At 38.9% G+C, this 22,549-nt stretch overlaps 1 protein-coding gene across 7 annotated transcripts in view; it reads right to left on the reverse strand.

Annotated features, from left to right (window-relative positions):
- Nucleotides 1–22,549, reverse strand: part of mctp1a (multiple C2 domains, transmembrane 1a) — a 128,106-nt gene that overhangs the window by 75,436 nt on the left and 30,121 nt on the right. For all 7 annotated transcript variants that reach the window (XM_065965406.1, XM_020652378.3, XM_020652379.3 and 4 more), the window contains exon 2: nucleotides 10,169–10,289. In XM_065965406.1, coding sequence (XP_065821478.1) covers nucleotides 10,169–10,289 — 121 coding nt within the window. The remainder of the gene's footprint in view (nucleotides 1–10,168; nucleotides 10,290–22,549) is intronic.

A 22,549-nucleotide genomic window follows, 5' to 3' on the forward strand; every position in this document is an offset into this window, starting at 1 on the left:
ACAAAGTCAACATTAAGTCAAATAATAGACAACAGTAAAATCTTAAGCTTCAAAAACCTAAAGAGAGAATTTTACTTGGAGAACTTTGATTTGTTCATGTATCTCCAGGTTAGAGATATTTTTGAAAAAGACATAAAACCAGATCTCCCATAGGAGCCGAATAAGAGAGATTTTTTTTAAAAGCACCAAGGACTATGTACCGCACTGATGTGAACTATGTATGTATATGTTTTGTTTGCTTGTTTGTTCCATTTTGTCTGTGAAAAGGAAAAATAATAAAACTCAAGTTTAAAAAATAAATAAATAAATAAACTTTTGCTGCTCTCTAGCTTTCTCTGTTACTGTCACTGTCATTTTCACATCAGGTTAATGGTCCTTCTCCATTGGCTCTGCTGCCTTGATGTAAACAAGCACAGTAAACAGCATTTCCTAGAAGCATCAGTCTGGCAGTACTTTGAGAAATAAATATGTTTTGAGCTTTGGGCGTATAACCACATTGAGCGCGGGAATGTGGACGTTAACCTGCAAGGAGGACTGATGATGGAAGATCCTAGACTGGAGCTAACAAAGAGCAGCCATTTCCCTTTCATGTCATACTTCCCATTACCAATTAAAGGCGGTTTGTAACCACATCTGTCAAACACACATACAAAACATTCCTTCACTTCATTTTAAATGATTGTCCAACATTGTTCATTTTCAAGCTTCAGTAGCTTTTTCATTTTATCGATACAATATCCATTTGATTAAATCATGCCATGTGTTTGCCTAATTTGGCGTAATCTTTAAAAACACTGATTTGATTTAGTCTCTCTGTCCCTTTAGGTTTTTGTGCACTTTCAAATGAGAATCTTTTTGCTGCTCACGACTTCAATCTTTATTTTCATTGTTTCTCAGCATGTTCAGTCTCTCTCCTCCAGCTCTCTAAATTAAATTACATTATTAAGCCTCATCTCCCTAACTTCCACTTATTACCGCCGAAGGTACTTAGTGGAAGTTGTGGCACTGACATATTCTCACCACATCACCCAGCAGCCTGCTCTCTCTTCAGGAAGAATGATTTGCCTCGGGTGAAGTGAAAATAAGATGAGCAAAAAAAAGGATGGAGCAAAATGAAGAAAAAATGTAACTGACAGACCAGGTAATATGGATGTGAATTCAGTTTTTCAACCATAGTAAGGGGGTTGTTTGAAGCATTTCAACACATTCCACAGTGTACTTTTTACAAAAAGTATATCATATGATTTAGAATAGCTGTACTGAAATGCTGTAATGGTTTTTTTTACACTTTCCAATTTCACACAAACTCAGAATTCTTCAAACACTCCTGACTGTTACTGGATCAGGCTTTTTAAATAACACAAAATCAAGTCAAGTGTAAGTCCATTAAGGAGGGAGTCGACTTGAAAACTATCAGTTCCAGCAGCTGAAGCAATATGATGCAACAGTCATTATATACACACGAGCTGATGCTTTGATTTAAATACCTTTGCTGCTCTGGGAGAAAGCATCTGCCTAAAGGCTTGAAGGAACACCTCAGAAATACTGAAACTAAAACACTTCGCAGAAATTGAGGATTTATTCATTTCACATATTTAAAGAAGTCATGTATAGAAAAAAAAAAGTGTGTACCTGTGTTTGTGTAAAATGACACAGATGCACTCACTCAAGCAAAGCATTAAAGTTATTTTAATGCCAACACTCTCACATAGGCATGTTAGGGTAAAGAAATGCAGAATTCAATGACTCATACTTTAAGTCCAACAGGCACAAACAAAGGAGAATCACTCTGCAAGGATGAAGCAGCAACAATAAAACAAACAGTGATGTCAGTAATGAGGTCTCAAACCTTGTATGAACATTTCTGTAATAATAATAATAATAATAATAATAATAATACAAAGCATGACTCCTGTCTGTCTGAGAGAGCAGACACTAATTGGATATGCATGCTAGTGACCAGAGGCCTTTTCGAAAGTTAAAATGTCATGCCATGTGGAAAGGTCAGAGTCAAACATGTAAAAAGAGTCTAGACTGATCGGCACCCTATCTTTGGTAAAGAATGTTTAATAAGCTTATTACAAGGAGCTTGTTCTTGACAGGGAATGGTGATGCAGGGGTGTTTTTAGCTGCATATTTCTATAAGAAAAGGCTTCACACTGATGTGTGTATCAATTCATTAGTTAATTATCCTGCTCCAGTTTCCGTCATCAATCTGTAGATACTCATTACACATGCTTGATCAATAGGTTTCTGTGTCAGGGCAGACAAACGGCCCTGAATTATTAATGGATCATTTATGAGTACGTAATTACATTCCTTAAGAAGACAGTGTGATCTCACATTCTAAAAATAAGTTTCGTTCTTCATGAGAAAAATGATTAAGTGACTCTTTTGGATGTTACAGTGGACTACAGCAGTAAAATGTGCCCTATGTCTCTTACTTTAATATTACTGTTTATGAATAAATAATATTACGAAGACAGATTTCTTTGTCTTTCTAAAAGCACTTATCTCAAGGTGTGGAAAATATCAGAAAACATGGTGCAAACTGAATACAACAAGGTATTTGATAGAAAATGTGGATTTTAACTTTTGGAGCCATCAGAAGACTACTTACTGACAGAATATCGAGTAAAAAAAAAAATGTCAATAAATCAGTAGATTAATCTTTATTTGTAAAGTGCCAATTCATAACAAATGTTATCTCACAGATACTTTACAAAAGGGCAGGACCTTACTCTTTGTTTTATTATCTACAAAGACCCAACATTAATCTACCATGAGCACTTAACAACATTTAGCAAAGATACAGTGGCAAAGAAAAACTTCTTTTAAAGAGGCAGAAACCTCGAGCACAAACAGAGTAGCAACAACACAACGAATAAGACAGATTTAAAGCAACAATGTCAGTGTGAATAGTGAAAGTATGCGTAGTATAAGCAGTAACAACTAAGTATGTTAACTATAGAAGTTGAAGTTGATAATAGATGTAAGGCTGATAGTAATAGATGTAGCTCTTGAATTCACTTTAATATTAGTAATAAATACAGTAAATAAGGACAATGAACCTCCTGATGCAGAGCTGTCAATAATAAACTATGACAGCATGAAATCAGTGCACTACAGTCCTCTAAAAACCCATTGATTCAGTTTTCAAGAGAAAACACACACACCCCACACACACACACACACACACACACACACACACACACACACACACACACACACACACACACGCACTGTTAGCAATTTCATTAATCACACATGTTGTTCCTAACTACTAATTGATTAACTTGCAGGGTTTTATGATTGTTAATGTTTAATGCTATGAATGATGCTATCACTATGACATTGGTTGCATCAGTGCTTTTCCTGTAGTAAAAGTTTCTATTATAAAATGATGCTCCCTGATCTAACATATTTTAAGTTCACTTTGCAGAGATAGGTTATTTGGAACCTTTTTATGACACACATTCATATGAAAAGGCTGAGAGTGAATCGAACTTTACTCAAAATGGCACCATATTAACCTGACTGTTAACTTCAAAACAGGTGTTCGCCCTGTACTTTAAATTTCCTCGCACCCACAATCATCATGACATACAGTTCAGGAGGTCCCATTCAGGGGCAGTCAGCATATTGCCTGTCAAAAAGGCAGTTATTAAGAAGCATAGCATGCAGGAGGATGTGAGAACAGGAGAGGGATATAGTGTTCAAAGCCGCCCATAAAAACTTGTGTGTGTGTGTGTGTGTGTGTGTGTGTGTGTGTGTGTGTGTGTGTGTCTCTCTTGTCCATTTGTTCTGTCAAGACTGACGGATGGTTGCAGCACTGGGGTTTCCCATTACCCAGAATGCAATCTGCTCATGAGGATGTATTAGGTAAGGGTGAAAAGACGAAGAACTCCATCATGGGATGTGGAAAGATGGGTTCAAAGTCTGCCTCATTACAACAACACACAATCACATACATGCATGTCCCTGCCTTGTTTCCTGTTCTGCAGTGACATTTACTCACAGTGCAGCTTCATCAATGTGCAACATCATACTGTGTTAGATACAAAGTGAGAAACACAAAAATGGTGAGATCCGTGGTGCAGGCAGCTGAAGCTAAAATGAAATTAAGCAGCAGGTGGGAGAGCAACATGGGAGATGAATGCAGAGAAAGGGACTAAAAGCTGCAAGAAAGATAATAAGTCTAGCTGTGTTATCGCTCTTGTTATCTTAAGCCGTACTTCAAGGAAGCTCCACACTAATGTTAGTCCTTCAAATATGCACAGGCACTAGGAGAGGACACTCATAGAACATGAGTAGTGTGTAATGAACACATAATGTGTAATCGGCAAAAGAAAATAAAGAGTCTAACTAGAAAACACTGAGTCTCTTAGACTAATTCATTTTTTAGTAACATCTGGTAGGGATTGGTTGCACAAGTTTATAGACAAATGGCTTATTTTGAGTTAATTTGAACTTTTTAAAGTAATGTTTTCTTTGTGTCATTATTCTTCATAGTTACCTGTTTTATTAGAGTCCATCCGTCTCTTTTGGACTTCCTTAATATTGTATAAAGACACAAAGAATGATGAGTTACCTCAAACAAAAAGAGGAAGCTTTACAATTATACTTTAGTTCATTGTTAAATTAATGTTTCCTTGCATTTTGTGAAGTTTCTTCACATCTATTGATGGTTTATTATGACTTCAAGTTTCAATGACCAAAACTAAGCAGACATTTAAGGAAACGTGTGCATTTATTATTAGTCTCATCTGTTTTAATGTATACATTTGCACTTGTGACAACCCAGAAGCCAATATCCTCACGTAAGACAACATACTGACAAAACTGAAGAAATTTCAAAATGAGTCATTTGATGTTGCTGAAGAAAAAAACAACTGCTACAAGAGCAGATATAAAAAGCCAGCAGGCAAAAGAAGATTAGGTTAATGTTAAAGATACAGAATGAAGAACTACTGATAATGTATATCCTCAAAACACAGTACATTTGAATTATCTGGTTTACTCAATTGCATTAGAAATCCTCATTAGTGGGTGGCATTAATAGCTATAAAGAAATGCTTTGGATAAAAGTGTCTGTCAAGTGAATTGTAGAATTGTAGAAAGATGTCTAAAACATAAAACAGATAAAATCAACAACAGTAAAGCAGACAAAAATATTGCAGCTCATGCAGCTGCTATTTTTTCCATGTTTCTTTTTTGTGGATTTGCATGACTATCCTGGATTAGATTCAAACAAGGGTGCAGAGCAGCAGACAGACATGTGCATCAGGAGCCCAGTTTGGGAGTCTATGGACGAGCTGGATGTCAGTACAGACACAGGGAACCAAAAAATATAATTTAAGCATCAGCTTTAAAGGCATGTTCATACAATAATACTCATCAGATAATAATTACTTTAAAGTCCAAACATTTGAGCACATTTCTGGATGTTTGTGTTCAATCTGTCAAATGGTGATTTCTGTAAATCTTTATCATTCAGTTTAAATATTATCAGTTTTATATAACATCTTCAGAGTTTGTAAATGAGGATACTTATCCCTATAAACCACGGCATGGCGTGTGTGTTGATTTGACAAGACTTTTCATGTTAAACTCTAAACTCAAGTTTCTGGCTGATGTGTAAATAGCTGTGTATGTTTGCATCCTACACCTTGTGTTAGACTAGATACGCTTTTGATTTACTTCACCCACAGGGAATTGCAGGTTGAAGCAGAGGGCAACAAACCTAAAAAGTCCCACTGGTAGCTCGTCATAGTATATAAGAAAGTGGTTGGGGCACTTAGAACACTACAGGGTCTTTCCCTGAGAGGATCAGGTGTGATGTAACTGCTCCTTCTTATCCACTGATTTACTTCACTGTCTCTACTCTTCTGATTTACTTCAATACAATTTCATTCAAGTAAAGTGTGAATGAGCAGAGGAAAGAAAGCACATCATCAGAGTCGACACCTCTTCAGTACAGGCTGTATGTTGTTAACACAACTGTGAAACATGTCTGTGTACCTCATGTCTACTTCAATCATCCATATCCAATGATGATATTTGTTATCTTGTCATAATATTGAACCATGTCACAGTGTTGGCTGTCTTTCCTGGCTACAAACTGTGAATCATTTTACGCTGTGCAGGCTGAACAGAGACTGATGAAAGACAAATGAGAGAGGGATGGCTCGTGTTAAGCAGCCTTGCACCGACCTCTGAGGGAAATCAACCCTCTCTGTACTTTGATGACTCAGCTAGATAACAGCCAACCAATGAGCACCATATGGAGATGACCAGTCTTTAATTATCAATGGATATCTAGAGATCAATTATGACTGTAGATTAAATCACACATTCTCACGGTTTGGATGTTAGGACCACTAAAACATAGCTCGCACAAGATTTGAACTTGGGTCTTCTTTGTGTCCTGTACTTGTGGGATGCCTTACCAAACGCTTATATATATAATATTATAATAAGTTTATTGCATCCATAGTACACAGATCTTGTCTTTTTAGATATCTTGGGATTTTGATTGCTGAATCTCTCTCTTTAACACCCCTTATTCAGCAGTTGGTAAAAAGACTAAAACTGAAATTATGTATTCACTTTAGAAAGAGACACTTTAGTGTCTGTATTTAACTGGTGATGTGTTACACATGCAAGCCTCTTCTCAAAGCTTAAATGTTCAGGACTCTGTGTAGCACTGAGGTTCAACACTCATTTTAAAACCCTCACTCAGCATTGTTTGCTGTATGCACGTGTTTGTCTTGAAATTTAATCAGCTGATCTCACTGGACGCCATTTAGGTGATTTTGAATAACTGGGCAAGCACGTCTGGTAGATGTTCTGCGTGATATACTTATCATTGTGGTCAATCTCTCTCTATTACAGTCAGGTTTTTTTGATTTATATTTGTGAATGGCTGGTCATTGTTTGTCAGAATTTTGATTTGTGCTGCTGCCTGCCAGGACACTCATGTTGTTACCTCAGCTCCATGTTGCTCCAGAAACATGCTACTCTGAAGAGGATAAGTGGTGTAGGTAATTTATACATGAATGGATGCATATTGGAAACGTATTTGGAAACTGCTGGAGTTAACCAGCCACAATGTTGTTGCTTTAATCAGCAATCCTTCCAGGAGCTCATGGCGCCCATGCTTCCCCAACAACTAGAGGTGCAACATATGACAAATCTCATGGTTCGGATCGGATCACAGATTTCTGTACCAGAAAAAAACAAGATAATAATATATTTTTTCCACTCCTCACCAAAGTACAGCTGACAGTATTTGTCATCCCCCATCAGAGACATCCACTTTACAAAAAAATCTGAAATCTTTCTGGAAATAACACGTTTCCTGTGATCTAGAAAAAACAACTGTTTTCTTGGATGTGCATTTTAAATGTTGAACATCTTACATGCACGCACCATTCATTTAGTACGTGTGTGTGTCTGTGCACTGGGTGCAGCTGCAGCACATGCTCTAAGTCAGAACAAACACAAAAGTCAGTGTGTGCATTTACACTGCATGTCACACCCACCCATTCACACACTGATGGTAGTGATTGCTAGTATCATCCATCAGAAGTAACTAATCCTATTCATACACTGCCATTGAAGCAGTGGGAGCAATTTGGGGTTAATTGTCTTGCCCAAGGACACGTTGCCCAGCTGGGGATTGAACCCTTGACCTTCTGGTTGAGAAGCAACAACTCCACCAACTGAGCCACAGCCGCCCTGCTAATGTGGGCCCGAGCCGTTGAGAGGATTGAAAATCAGGATTGGTAAACTCTAAATACTCTAATTATTTTTAATTTAATTACAAAAGATTTCTTTATGACTGAAAGATCCTACAGCAGAAAGAATGGTCATCCTGTTTTGCTGCTATTATCGATCCTTCAGTATCGTTCTTTTTTTTTAAAACCTTGTGAAGACTTCGAGAGGAGTCTAAACTGACATGTCTGCTAAACTGTGAGTAAATTGTGTGATAGCAGTACATCCTTTGATCTTCTGTGAGGGCTCTGGCAGGTTTCTTTTAATACCTGGAACTTCATCAAATATAGATCGACAGATGAAAATGTGCTAATGGGAAAACTGAGTAGCCTCTCCCCCCTCTTTGTGTCTGGCTAGTCAGCCTGGACTCTGGTTGCATGCAGCACTTGTATGACTAGATCAGAGCAGCGTTTTCAGAATATCTGGTTGATATATGTGGCCTGGTGTTCAAAATCCCTGATATCTATAATGTTTCAGACTCGTTGCAGCTTAAATGACAATGAGCTATCTGTCTTAACAATATTTCCCAGAACATAATGATCAAGTTTCTGGTCTTTGATCAAAACCAAAGGACAGGTTATTAATTATATATGTTTGATATTCGAAAAGTAAGTCTGATGGGTTAAGTATCTTGGTTTTCATACGACGATAGTTAAAAATTAGGGTTGATAATTGATAAGCAGGCCTGTATGAGTTTGACGTGTTTCTTTTCAGCTCACATATTTTTTTAAGAATACGTTCACTGGATAGGAAAATCTGAAAATCCATTTCTGAGTCATTTATGAAAGAATTGATGGATGTTACCTCAAATGTTTAGCAGATAAAATTGGAAACAATTTGTTTTATCTACTGTATGATTCATGTCATGGGATTTTAGTGACTCAGTAGGAAATAGAATTAAATTGCTTTTCGCAGAAAAAACTACTTCAATTTGACAACCCAGCTGTGCTCAAGTCTACATACCTGACAAGACTGATCTGTTCATGGAAAATCCCACAAATCCATGTCTGTCTGTCTGGGCTTTTTTCTGTGCCTGCTGCAGCAGCACAGAAGCAACATGTAGTGGGAAGACTTGGCTTCAGCTGTACATAGTCATATTAAAAGGATGCCTCAATGAGCATCACATGGAAAAACAACACAATCACTAAAACATCTTTGTTGCTTTAAATGAAGTCTGCTGTATAAATGTTTTTCACCTGTGTGTGTCTCCCTCTCTCTCTCTCTCTCTCCCTCTCTCTCTCTCTCTCTCTCTCTCTCTCTCTCTCTCTCTCTCTCTCTATATATATATATATATATATATAATGAGCTCTGTGGGTGTGCTCAGGACAGGTGAGCTCTGAGCCTCGCTGCTCATTATGCAGACAGACAGGTAGTCAGGAAAGAGAGCAGGGCACGCTTATTCAAATGTGGCGTCATGGTGACGGCTAAACCCCCTAATGAGATCAGCATACCCAAAACATTGTCTGTAAGAGGTTGTAAGAAAATCTAAGGTCCTGCTTGTTTCTGTTACACTATGAGAGACTTGAATGCTTTCACAGAGGGCAGAAGGCTATCTGTCCTGTACAATAATAGGCTCAATATCTTTCTGCTATAGAAGCCAGTGTATGCAGTGAATTTATCAACTCAAAATAACTCTATACTGCTCCTGCTCCACTGACCCTTTTCTACCGACATGATGTGTCACTCTCTCATGGATCCCTTACTTTGGTCTTCTAAAGAGTTTTTTATTCATTATTAATAAAACATATACAGAAACCTTAGGAGAGTAACGCTCTCATACAGTTAAAAACAACACGTTATAATCTTAAGAGGACTAAAAGCCTTAAAGATGTGGAGTCGAGGCAAAACTGGATTTAGATCTTTTAGTAGTTTAGTAGTCTATACAAATGGAAGCAGGCTAAAAATTGAGTTCCAGCTCAGGCCAAGGATTAAATAATTTTCATGCTGAGATGCACAAGGAATGAGCTGAACCAGTCCCAGTAATACCATTTCACTTCACACATAAGAAAGGGAGAGAGCTGGAAGGACCAGAAGTGTGATTTAATAAAACCCTACACAGAGAGAGTCAGGAGGGAGAAGGAATGAAAATGTGAGAAAACAAAGAATAGACGTGGGGGGGGGGGGGGGGGGGGGGGGGGGGGGAAGAAACATTTTCATTGACAAAAAATAAGAATAAATAAAATTGGGGGTGGACCCCTATAGACAGCAGATGAACAAAAGATACAATAATGAAGCCTCCTGGGTGCAGCACTGCCTGTCAGAGACGAACCAATCGAGAGAGGCAGGTTTGGCTGGCTTTCATTTAGTGGGCTGAACAAAGCTGGATGAAGCTGTCTCTCTACATAAACCTCTATACTGTTGAGCTAACAGAAGAAATAAACAGAGCTCCTACCCGTCCTGTCTCGGATAGCCAGGTTGTTCCCTTTTTTTAGGATAATGTCCAGCTGGTACATGGCTGGACTGGGAGGTCGTGCAGTGGCTTCTGCATTACTGGGCCCCACTATGTTGATGCCCTGTAGAAAGAAAAAGTTACATAAAGGTTACAAAGGTGTAACAATACAGTTCAAATCACTCCTGCATTATGAGTTCTTGAGGGATAACAAAAGACGACAACAAACTAGACGCATCTGCACGAGGAAAGGAGAGATGAAGAAAAAAAGTATGAGTCAATAAACAAGTGTAGTCAAAGAAAAAAAAACACACTTGCTCTTGTTGCTTTTGCAGTCTTATAAATAATCAAAGCAAGTCTCTTTGGGAAGCCTCTAAGTATGAGGCCGTTGGAAGGCGTCATTGTTGTGGCTTTCATGTCACGCTGTAGCCCTGAGGTCAGTGTTGTACACCACTTTGACAGGGGGACCCCACTGGCTCCTTTTGGGGTTTACTTGGGACCCAGAGGCCCATCAGCAAGCCGCATGATGAAGCAGGCTAAGCTCCAGGATCCACCACAGCTTACAGGCTTTCGGTATCTCCTATTTATCTTATTCTCTCTCTTCCCATTAGACAACCCGTGCGTGGGCGCTCCTGTCATGTCTGCCCAGCTTTCGTTCTCTGAGATGAGCCTAAGAATAACTATAAAAAGAGCAGAAAAATGCTTGTGGGCCACTGGGAGGCAACCAACAGACTGCCAGCTGAAGCATGAGAGCAGGAGAATAGGAGCAGAGAGACCTCTGAGCAGCTACACACTGGGTGAGTATGCAAATGGGAATAAGGAGGATGGAAGAACCACAAGGAGAGTCCCAATTAACACGATCAAAATGCAGACTTCCAAATCAGGTTGTCATACATTTTATGTAATTAATAATCAGCTTCCACGAAGAATAATGTCTAACTGCAATTACACATAAATGGAGTGGACAACTCCTTCTACAAAAATGGCTATGTTACGGAGAGACCCTAAAATCTTTCTGGGCCGTCAAATAGCCTAACGGTTATGACGCGTGGCGCGCCCCATGTAATGAGACTGTAGTCCTCGTCGCAATTTGTACAGAATATCAGACAGAATATGCATTTAACACCCTTTTAATCAGATGAAACATGATGGAGTGTCGATGCTGCACCATCTTCCATTGTTGAGGATCGTTGAGGCTACAGGTTAATTAGTGTGAGTGCAATAACACTGGATAAAATGTTAAGCTATCAATTTTATATACAACAGAAATGAGCATTGATAAATATATTTTCCACATGATAAACAATCTACAAATTTGTACTTGTATGAACCAGAGATTTATGTATTTATTTGCGGAATCCTCACTAGTTGCTGCGGTAACAACAACTCGTCCTTGGGTCCAATGGTACTACACTTTAAAACATAAAGCCTTAGTACACTTGCAGATGAGTTTTATCAAAACTGTCAAACAACAATAACTACCGTTATGACGGGAATCAAACATTTAAAGTGCAGAAATTAGTACAGCTCAAACAAAGCAAAAGTGAAAACTATACAGTGCTGTCGCTGCTTGGTGACAAATGTGGACCTGTAAGAGCTTTATAAATCCCAAATCTCCATGGAAACTCAATGCAAAACAAGCTTCGCTTCACAGGTGCACCTGCGATAACAAGTAAAAAATCAGGACAAATCTAATGTGAACATTGAGGGTCAAAGGGTTAAAGAATTGTGCTTGGATAGGAGAAAATACGGGTCAACTATATGCATGTAAGAGACTATAATTCAATTCAGGGAACCACTAAGGAATTGGACAATAGTTGTAGAGTCCATAAATGGCACTGATAAACAGTGAAGCAGACACACACAACATAGTGTCAAGTCAGGTCACATCATAACACACAGCGATTAATGGATGGACACTTTGTGCCCTCAGAAAATGCCAGTGCATGTGTTGCGTTCTTTTCTGTTACACTTGTATTGCTTTTTTTTTTTTTTTTCATTTGTCTGCCGTCTGCGTTTTTGGTGTCTTTGCTGTAAAGTACAGCTAACGCAGACACTCAAGTGACAACAACATATACACACAAAGCACAGACTGATAATAACGAGCACAGGATTTAAACTTGATTTGCAGATTAGTGAAAGCTCTTGTGGGATCAATGAAGTCTTTGCTGAAAAAAGAAAATCAACCAGAAACAGAAAAATAAACTGCAAAACAACAATAGTGGAAAAATGAAACAAGTGTTCAAGATTGTGGTTTTCTTTGTATTGCATGTCCAAGCTCAGGTTAGCCGCTGCTGCTGCAGCTTATATGAGCCATGCTGTACGTCCTAAATATCTGCTGTTTGTTTGAGCTTTTACAGATATGTGGATGTGTGTGACAGTGACACAAAATGTGTCAAACTCGAATAAATTAACAGTAAAGCTGTAAAATATAATTCTGAAAAAATATAAAAAAATGTAGATACTAAGATATTGAATATATAGGTAACCCTGCCTTGGATAAAATGTCTAAACTCTCAGTCACAACTCTCTCCCACATGAAAACTAAATGAGTTAACAAAAAGTTTAGTAGAAGCTAAGTAAAAATCAGCTTAAAGTTTCAATACTGACTCAGACATACACACCCCCAGACTCAGGGTTTGAGACCAGTCACTTTCGTATAACGACCATCATTCCTGCTCATCCTTTTGGACAGAATCAGCCAGGATGATTTCATTTCTTGTCCGTCCCCTGAGTCCAGTAGACCTCAGCCACTCTGCAAACTGAGACCTCAGCAGAGAGAGGCACACATTTCAAACACACACGACTACCACACACACATTCATAATGACAGAAACAAGATGAGAGCTAGGGAGAGAGAAAGAGAGAAAAAGAAAAGGCAGCCGCGGTCCATCCTAATCCACCTGCTCTGTGTTCCAAGGTTCCATTAAGACAAATAAATAGTAATCAACGTCTCAGTGCTCAGTCTATCTCTACAGTCACAGAGGGCAATCACATGAAAGGAAGCATACAGATGATTTAACTGGGAGTGTGTGTGTGATAATGTTTGGCTACACAATTTCCTGGACTGTTTCCTCTATGATGTATATACTAAAGATAACATTTAAAAACATAAGCAAGGTCCTTGTGAATAAATCACACCCAGTAGCACAATTTAAATACAGAAAGAAAGGTGTTCCATTACTGGATGTGGCACAGAGCCAGTGAGAGTCGACTACCCAAGCACTTTAAATTTACATTAAATAATCCCTGGAGAACTACATTGGAAAGTGCTGTGGTGGGTACTTGGATACAAGCCCTGGGTGTTTTGCAGGAAAAAAAAAAACGTTTCACCAAATTCCAGCAGAATCTGTTCAATTATCAATCAATACCAATTTCCTTTTCCATTAACTAAATACTACTTTGATGGGGAAACAAGGTCCAAACATTCCATTGCAAGTATTGACGGCAACCTTGCATCATCTCAAGGGAGCAGTTTGCATCTATGTGTGATTGTATACAAAGGAGTGTGTGTGTGCGTGTGTGTGTGTGTGTGTGTGTATGTGTGTGGGTGGGTGTGTGAATGTGTGGAATCTTCAACAATGAATCAGAGGACGGCTGGACCCTTCATCAATAAGTAAAACAGATGATGCATCATGCTTTTGAAACAATGAGGGTAAATATTCAATAGGATTTTCCACACCAGCAGACTCCAGTGGGACACAGTGTATATAATCTGCTGCCGACAGCCTAACTGAGAGGGCACAGGAGGGTTACGAGTACATTATCAGGATGGACTGCACAGGCATCAGCTTGGAGACATGATATGAAGCCATAAAAGCCACTTAGTGAAACAGACTGGCTTATATTTACGTTCCTTAATCTTAATTAAACTAACACTGTACCACATAACTCACAAAGAACACACACACACATACAGACATAATTCCCAGGCGACTTCTGTGGAACACTTCTACGGCTCTGAAATTAAATAAGATGAACAGAGAAATCTAGCAGCAGGTTTTCTGGTGAAATTGTGAAAAAACTTCAGGTCTTTTCTACCGACACATGCAGCAAACTAAAACTCAGTCCTTGACCTTTTTACACCCACTTTCTGAGCTAATTAGGAACATGTTGGCATTTACATCATCGTCTTGCCTCTGACTCTAAGCCAGTTTCAAACTCATAAAACCTAGCAAACTGAGAGTGACAGCCTGGCAGCACAAGTCATCCGTGACTCTTCACCAAGAATAATACTCTCACAAACCATGACCATAACTTTCTACTACCTGACAAAAAGTGACAGGCTCTGGGTGAAATTGTCTGGACTTTATGAGGAGGAAAAGGTGTTTTAAAAACCAGAAGCTTGGGGATCCAATCAATTAGAAATAACTTGTTAAAAATGTGGTTTTTAACAAGTTATTTAAAAATGTGAAACCAGATAGTTTTTAATGTGTAAACTATCTGGGTGTTTATGATGACTTCTGCTTACTTCTTGACACCAAAGTACAACAGTACCTGAACATTAGGTGTGAGATACCCGACCTACAGCACAAGGTATCAGTTACCAGGTAACTACACTGTGAATCAGAGAGTTATGTTGGTGGACTTGGTAGGACTTTGCTGTTCTGTCTGACTTGTGTGTTCCACTTAAAGCCTGTATTTCTGTATTTGAGCATCAGATGAGAAAAAATTAGAAAGTTCCATTCAGCCCTCTATCATTCAAGACAATAGGCCTACATTTCCAAGCTCGCTCTTTGATAAATATTCAGCACCATTACAGGAACAGAACTTCCCTCTTCCAGTTCCCAGGTGTTAATAATTCAACAGTGGCACAAAAAATACTTTTGTATTTAATTCATGTTCTTCAGTTTCAAACATCTTTAACCCCCAGAGTTACTTCACGTCGGCTGACTGTGACTTTATTTTTAAAGTTGTGCTACATGGCTGTACTCGGCATGTATTTAAGCAGCAATGTAGTCTGAGAGCTTGTCCTTTGTCTTACATGTGTGAAAAAGCCATACTGGAATTTTGCTTTTCACGTTGGAAGAACAAAACAGAACAGAATAAGAACACTTTCTGTTTGGGGGGGCGAACCAGACTTGAATATTTCTCATACGGGATTTTGACTGTCGTGTCCTAATGGAGGGGCCTGTTTGTAGCCCTGGGCATCGTTTGGAGCCAGTACCTCATTCCTCACAGCAATGGCAGCTCATTTCCAGGATTGAACCTCCATTTGGAATAACAATAAAACTGATCCTGCTTTACTCATTAGCAGGAAAGTCACAACCGTTCTCCTTCTGTTAGTAAGGATGCCATCTCCCTACAATCACACATGAAACTAAGTGATTTCTCTGTTTATCACATTGAATCTTCTCTGTTTTTAGTCCGAGTCATGTCATCTCTATGATTCTTTTTAATAACTGTTCTCTACTTGAATAAACCTGATTAATGTCATTGATAAAAAGTTGGTTTTCTCAATAAATGTATTGATTCCACATAGATAAATTAGGATTAACGTGACAAAATCTATAGATACACACAAAGATACTTTTTTATTTAGGTTACTTGAGATGGGCAAAAATAAAACAGGAGCATGTTTTTCACCATTATTTGAGTTCTTGTTGGACAAAAAAATAGTTCCCTGTACATCACAAACTTAGTTTGTTTAGAGAAAAGATCTGAATTTGGTTTTAAAGGTCCCATATTATACTTTTTCTGGTTTTATATGCCCTTCAGTGTGTTTTCCAAGTGTCCTGTGCATGTTTAGGCACATCTATGTGCAAAAATTAAAAGTCCGCAGAAACGCAGCTTCTCCTACCTCCTCCTGTTAGCTGTAGCATTAGCCGCATGTAACGCTCGGTTCTAGCCCCCCTCGATAAAAAATTTGTCAGTGTGACATCATTGTCAGTGTGAGATCACTGATCTAAGTCCATTGGCTCGTTGTGGCATGCCCAGCAGCTCATGTTGAAATTTCCGAGAAGCGTGCTGAGCAACTGACCAATAACGACAGAGCGGATCGGCAGACAAATCAGAGCAGACTTGGCCCACGTGGGGTCTAACAGTGTGGGCTCAACAGAGCGTAGCTGACGGACTCAGAGCGTAGAGGGAGCAAGGAGGAGCAATACATGAAAACAGACACTTTTTTCAAACTTAAGCTATTGTGAACGTACAAAAGTAGTTACATAGATTAAATATACGAACCCCAAAAAGGGCAGAATATGGGCTCTTTAAAACCCGATCAAATACATAAACTGTAATGGCTTAAGAAGAAGTTACACAAAATCTATCAATATAGTCTTCATAAACAGCCTAAACATAAGCTGTCAATTCAGTGTTTCCCCTACCATTATATTATGGGGTTGGCCCGTACGCCCCCCATAAATTGAGTGAGCGTAAAGGTAACTCCATGCCATAGTAGAGATATTTCACAGCCTCATACGGAGCTTGCATTATTCCTCTGTATGGATTCATTTTCATCCACAGAGCCCCTTAACAAGCTGTCTGCACACGATGCAGTTATCCATCAAACAGATATTTCCTGGCTTCCAAGACAAAAACACAGCACCATACACACATTAAACACCTACACACAGATACACAAACACACATTTTAATACACACATAGACACAAAACTGGCTTACAAAGACAGCAGGAACCATTAGTTTTAATGTCATCATGCTGATAGAAAACAAAACACTTAGTCCCTGTGGTGCTTTGCAATTTCTACCCCCGGCCTCTGAAATACCTGCTGACTAAAACATACATACAGACACTTTGAAGACAGACACAGAAGGAAATTGAGGCTCTGGAAGTCTCTCAGTGAGTCGTATTGAAGCGCTAGAATCATGCCATGTACTAGATCTAATTATAGGACATATGGAGGAGGAGGATAGCGGATAGAAGGCCGCAGTTTATTCCAGCTGTACTGTATGTTACAGTACACTACAGTATCTCTCTACCTTTGGACACTACTGACACTGAGAATTGATCCTACAGAGTGAAATCTATGCCATAAGAGTTGTACAGCTCTTTTAAACTTTCTTTCTTGGGAATTTTCAAAATAACTCACAACCAGCCACACCAGAATAGACAGACCCTTGCAGAAACTATACGGAGCACTGCATGTGTGTGTAGTCAACTTTGAAATAAACACACAAATAATTACATTATTCAGAAACTAAAAACAAAATGTGCTAAATGCATGCTGTTTTATTGAAGGTAAGTATTACATTAATAAAAACATTGAAACCCACTTAGATGCTCCCAACAAGTGGTGTAGTGCAGGGCATGCGCAGTGATACAGAGTATTACCCCTTAATTTTCACTCTCCATATGGTAAAGCCACTTCTAAATCACCTCTGATTCACAAAATTGATTGATTGACAATATTAAGTAGTTGGCTGCATTTTTTTTCTTGCTTTGTGAGGAGATAACCCTCCCTACTCTGTTCCTACGCACCGACTAAATATGCAAGAGTACATGTCACTGTTAATTACGGAGCGTTGCCTCTCCTTACTATGTGCAGCTAGGTGTTGTGTAATGTGACATAAGAACACAGAGCTACTGCAGAGCTAAAGCAGCTACTCAGCTATTTAATGAGGTCTCTTTTGTGTGGTCTTCATAATAACAGTCCAGCAGTTGTGCACTGTAGAAAAAAATAAGAGCTTATTTTCCTTTCTCTTAAGCATCAGATAAAGCTTCTGTCAGACTGGGGTAATGAGTCTCTTAAAGCAGTAGGCATCATGTCCTGCTGAGAAGAAATGAAATGCTTGAATAGGTGACAGCTGATGGGCCAAGAGAGACAAAATATATCAACACCTTGCAGCACTACCTGCTATCTGCCAGACAACACGTTAAAAAATAGTAAATAAATACTCAGGGAAAAACATAATCTACTCATGCTGTCAGTGCAGACATCCTTGTTTGCTACTACATTCACATTAAGCTTTCAATGTCACTGCTTTCCCTGGTACACAGACGATGATTTAAGAACTTATTCTCAATCTCAAATCCCATTACCCTGATGCTAAAAGATAGTTTGAAAGCCCAGATGGTGTGATGTTTCACAGACTATTATATGTCAATTTTTCATGACAACAAAAGAGAAACCAAGCAAGTGAGAGTCACAGTCACAGAGGTGGAGGAGGAGAAAATAAGACACTCCTATCCATAGCAAAAAAGAAGAACCTAGAAGTTCACTCAAAGTAGGTATTGCAGTCTTAATAGTCGTATGCCAGACAAAAACATGACACTAGCTGTGACTTTAAGCTTCACATTCTCAGAAAAACGTGAACAGATCCTATTCTCCATCTACAGCTGCATCATCACTGACTTCCTCTAGCAACTTTTTGTATAATTTGCATGAAGGGAATTGAACCACGTTCTTATTGTGCATCGTGACGGATGATTAAGAAAATGTTTGCTACCATTAAAATTAGAATTTATTCATTACAGGAGCAATATGTAAGATATCTACTGAATTCAATCATAAAATGACCTTATATGTCAGCAGACATTAAGGAAACATGCTAAGTTGAAGTGCTGGCTTCTCTTACAGCAACACAGCAGCGATAAGTCCTCCTTCTAACTTTAGATTCTGGTCCAGAATAGTCTGTTTTTGTTTTGACTAGAGGTCGGCAGTTTTAAGGCACCCCCACACGGCCGTTTTGGATGCCCCTGAGTTTGCCACATTTGAGACCAGTTATCACGGCAAACCAACTGGTGTTGCAGCTATGGAAGCAGGCAAGCCAACTGGTTCAGATATAACTGATTCTACCCAGCCTAAAAAGTAGAGGTGGGGGAAAAAAAACAATTTATGCAAATATCGAGCCATGCTGCAATTCTCTTAAGTCTTCCAAATGTGTGGCAATTTTAGATTTGACTTAGACGAGGCACTCAAAGAGCTGCTTGTGCACATTAACACAAATAAAAACAAGAATAAATCTCTCCAAAGCTGGAACAAGTACACTGTAGATTTGGATTTCAAAAACAATAACCAGCCCCTGTACTAAGAACGGCATAGTATTACTTATCATATAACACTCACTAATGTTGTAATCAAGCATAGATTAACTGATTAAATAGTCATTACTAGATCAGCTATTATGACATGTTAGCCAGAGTGGAAATTAATAAACTAATTAGCTCAAAAAAGATTATTAAGTGAACATGTTTGTTTTTCACACATCTGCAAATGAATTGAGTGAAATATGTCACATGACACAAACTAACCTCAGCTAATCAACTCTCATGTTAAAATAGGTCGGTGTTTCACTGCTTCATTGTGTTTACACCTCACATCATCCTGAGGTGATTCCACCATTGCAATTACAGCCTTGATGTTTTGTAGAAAATACTCCAGGTTGGTTGTCTCCTGAAATGCTTAGATTTTTTTATACACAGGGTTTAGAACAATGTTTAAAACTCACTTACTGAGTTTTCACCACCCCACCCCATCCCACCCCGCCATTTCATCCCCCAGTTCAAAAATTATCAGGTGATTGACTTTCTAGGTTATTGTTCTTGGGAGTCTTCAAAATGCACCCTCCATGACAACAATCAATATGTCTTTATACAACAGTGATTTATATACGCACTACTCTAGGGGATGAAAGAACACCTAAGGGGCTCTCAATTCATTAATGGCTCTTCTGTACTATCGTTAAACTTCGAAAAACTTAAATTTCTCTTTTTTTTTTTTACAAAAGCGAGGCAGCAGAGATGTATGCATAGTTCAGTGAATAATGAGAAAATAACTTTTGTAGATAGCATGAGTAAATTAAAAGAGATAATTTTGTTTTTGAAGTATTCTTGACAAAAAATGGACGGGGGTTAGTCCTACACAGTCTCCTCTTAACATAGACTTAAATGTGTACGGTTTGATTTGCTGAATGTGGGTTATATATTCAGCCTGTAAATGCATGGCTGTATGAGGGGATGAAAAAAAAGGGAAACAGGGTAAGCTGAAGACAGAAATCCTGGAGCTGACTTATGCTCTCGACATGTCTCCTTTGACATTTCGGACAGAGCAGCATACACTCACGCCAAAGCAGATCAGGATAGCCCACAGCTTTCAAGCCCCAAGGGTGACATCAAGCTCACTACTGCAGCAGAAAACACTGCAATTCTGAACGCCTGAATTTTAATCAGATCTGTTTTCACTTAGACAATCAAATATTACATTAAGTATTAATAATAAAAAGGAGAATAATTGATTGAAGTGTTGTTAATACATACAGTATATTAAATACATCGTGAATACATCTGTAAGTAATTGTTGAATGCACAGGCCATTGAAGTGAGAGCTTAAACAAGGAGAGAGGAAAACCATGTCAAAAAAAAGGCTGTCTAGGCACTAACACAACCTCCATGTGTCATACTTGACAACTTGTCTGAATTCATTTAAATCATCCAACCAGTGACCCTTAGGCTTGAGTATGTTGACAGTCTTGCAGTGTTGTGTGTGTGTGTGTGTGTAAATCATTATGTAATGTCCTCTCTCTTCTGTACACTGCAGCGTTACCATGGGGAAGGAGAGAGCGCTGTGGTTACACTTGAAAGCCTGGTTCATGTCCAACACAGATTTAAGTCTTACATTAAAAAAAGCCTGCGCGGAGGCTGAGAGAGAAGTACAGATTAACAGACTGAGGTTGACGGATGAATAGGAAGAATTGAGACATGAAACGTACAACACAGTCCTCAAAAAGTTAGACCACAAAAAGTCCCCAGACTCACAACAAAGGAGCATCGCCCCATAGTGATTAGATTTTCTGCTCTAACGGCCGGGACATCGTCCTACTCCTCATGATCCCTCCGTTAAAGTCACCCCAGCTACCCTCTGTATGACTCTAATCCATAGCTTTGACCTGCATACTCTGGATGCTAACCCAGTTTCCTTCTTTACAGCCAGCTGTATCATGACCCTCCCTCCCAGTCACACCAGATGTCAGGGCTGAGCTGTGCAGCGCTGTGTGGCCCACTTTGGTTTGTGGGGAGAGGGGTGGTCAACGGATAAACTCTTGGTCACAGATCACTGAGGGGAGAGCCAGATTCATAGTAAATCCCATGATAAGAAAGATTAAGTGGTAGTCTGTGTAGCCGCTGCCTCACGCTATCCTCAGTGAGCTTTGGTTTCATTATACTAGAGCTGGCAAGTATGTACTGTAAGATATTGGTTTGTAGGATGGTTCATTGACATAAAGTATTTTAATCTATTGCTGGCATAGAACATGATGAGGCTTTACTTTAAAGATAGAGTCAGTTGCTTTTCCGAAAACAATTAATATAGACTTATACAAAAGTAATGCCGCTCAATCATGACTTCTTGGCCTCCATGCATGTGTGTTGGTGTCTGCAGAGACGCTGCCCTCTGTCTGGATTTTCATGTTTTGTATTGGTTGACTTGTTTCTGAGTGAGGAGCTGGTGTGTTTCCCCCAGCCAGCACACAGGTGAGTTTAGGAATGGATACAATTCAGCGATTGGACGCGATTCAAACCGGTGAATATGACGGACGTGGCCATGTCTGCAAAGAAGACAAAATATAATCAAATTGAGGCGAAACACCAAGCGGATAAAGCTCTTTCCAAAATGAGGGTGAACCTTGTGTTGGCTTGTTTTCTGTTGGACAGGCATGTGCCAAACACCAGTGGTTAGCTTGTGCTAGCATACAGTGCAAAACAATTACTTACACACTACATCCTCCAGTGAGTGTGTGCTTCTGGGGGCGATGAGCCTAGGAGAAACGGCCCAGTTTGAATGTTTTATTAACAAACTGCAACGAATAATGCCACTGACTCTACCTTTAATAAAGGATTGTTCTTGTGTTTTAAATGTCCACAAAAAATACCTCGTTAATCTCACATTCTGTCCCATTTATATGGTGACCGGTTTAGTCTTTGGATAGTACCTGCACTTGAAAGTTAGTGAGGACCATGCTGTTTGTAACCTCTTTTTGAATTTGACTGCAAACTGAGGAAAAAACTGTGGCAGCTCGACCGTGACAACATTAAGTTTGTGGTCAGCCGCTGCTCAAGGCAACGTATTTCAATGCATCAAGATCAAAGCAAAACATGTCTCTTTTTTTTCCGAGTATATTGACATGGTTTTACTGTGTGGTAAGAAAAGCAGTGTAACAGAGGGGTCTTCAGTCTGTTAAAAGACATAACCTGGCCTTAATTAAAGGTTCTATAAAACCATAACAATTAGTGCTGAATCAGTCAGAATTTTGAATATTAAATAAACTGATAAATAATTCTATGTATAAAGAGCGTATTAGACTGAAGCAAAAAAAGGGGTGAGAAAAATTATGAAAATTAATAATAAAATAGGTGAAGCACAATTGAAATTAAAAGGAGATGCTTGCTAATAAAACTCTGTTTTTAAAACACATCAAAAGGGAGAC

This window comes from Labrus bergylta, chromosome 2 (genome assembly GCF_963930695.1).
Source record: "Labrus bergylta chromosome 2, fLabBer1.1, whole genome shotgun sequence".
NCBI lineage: Eukaryota > Metazoa > Chordata > Actinopteri > Labriformes > Labridae > Labrus > Labrus bergylta.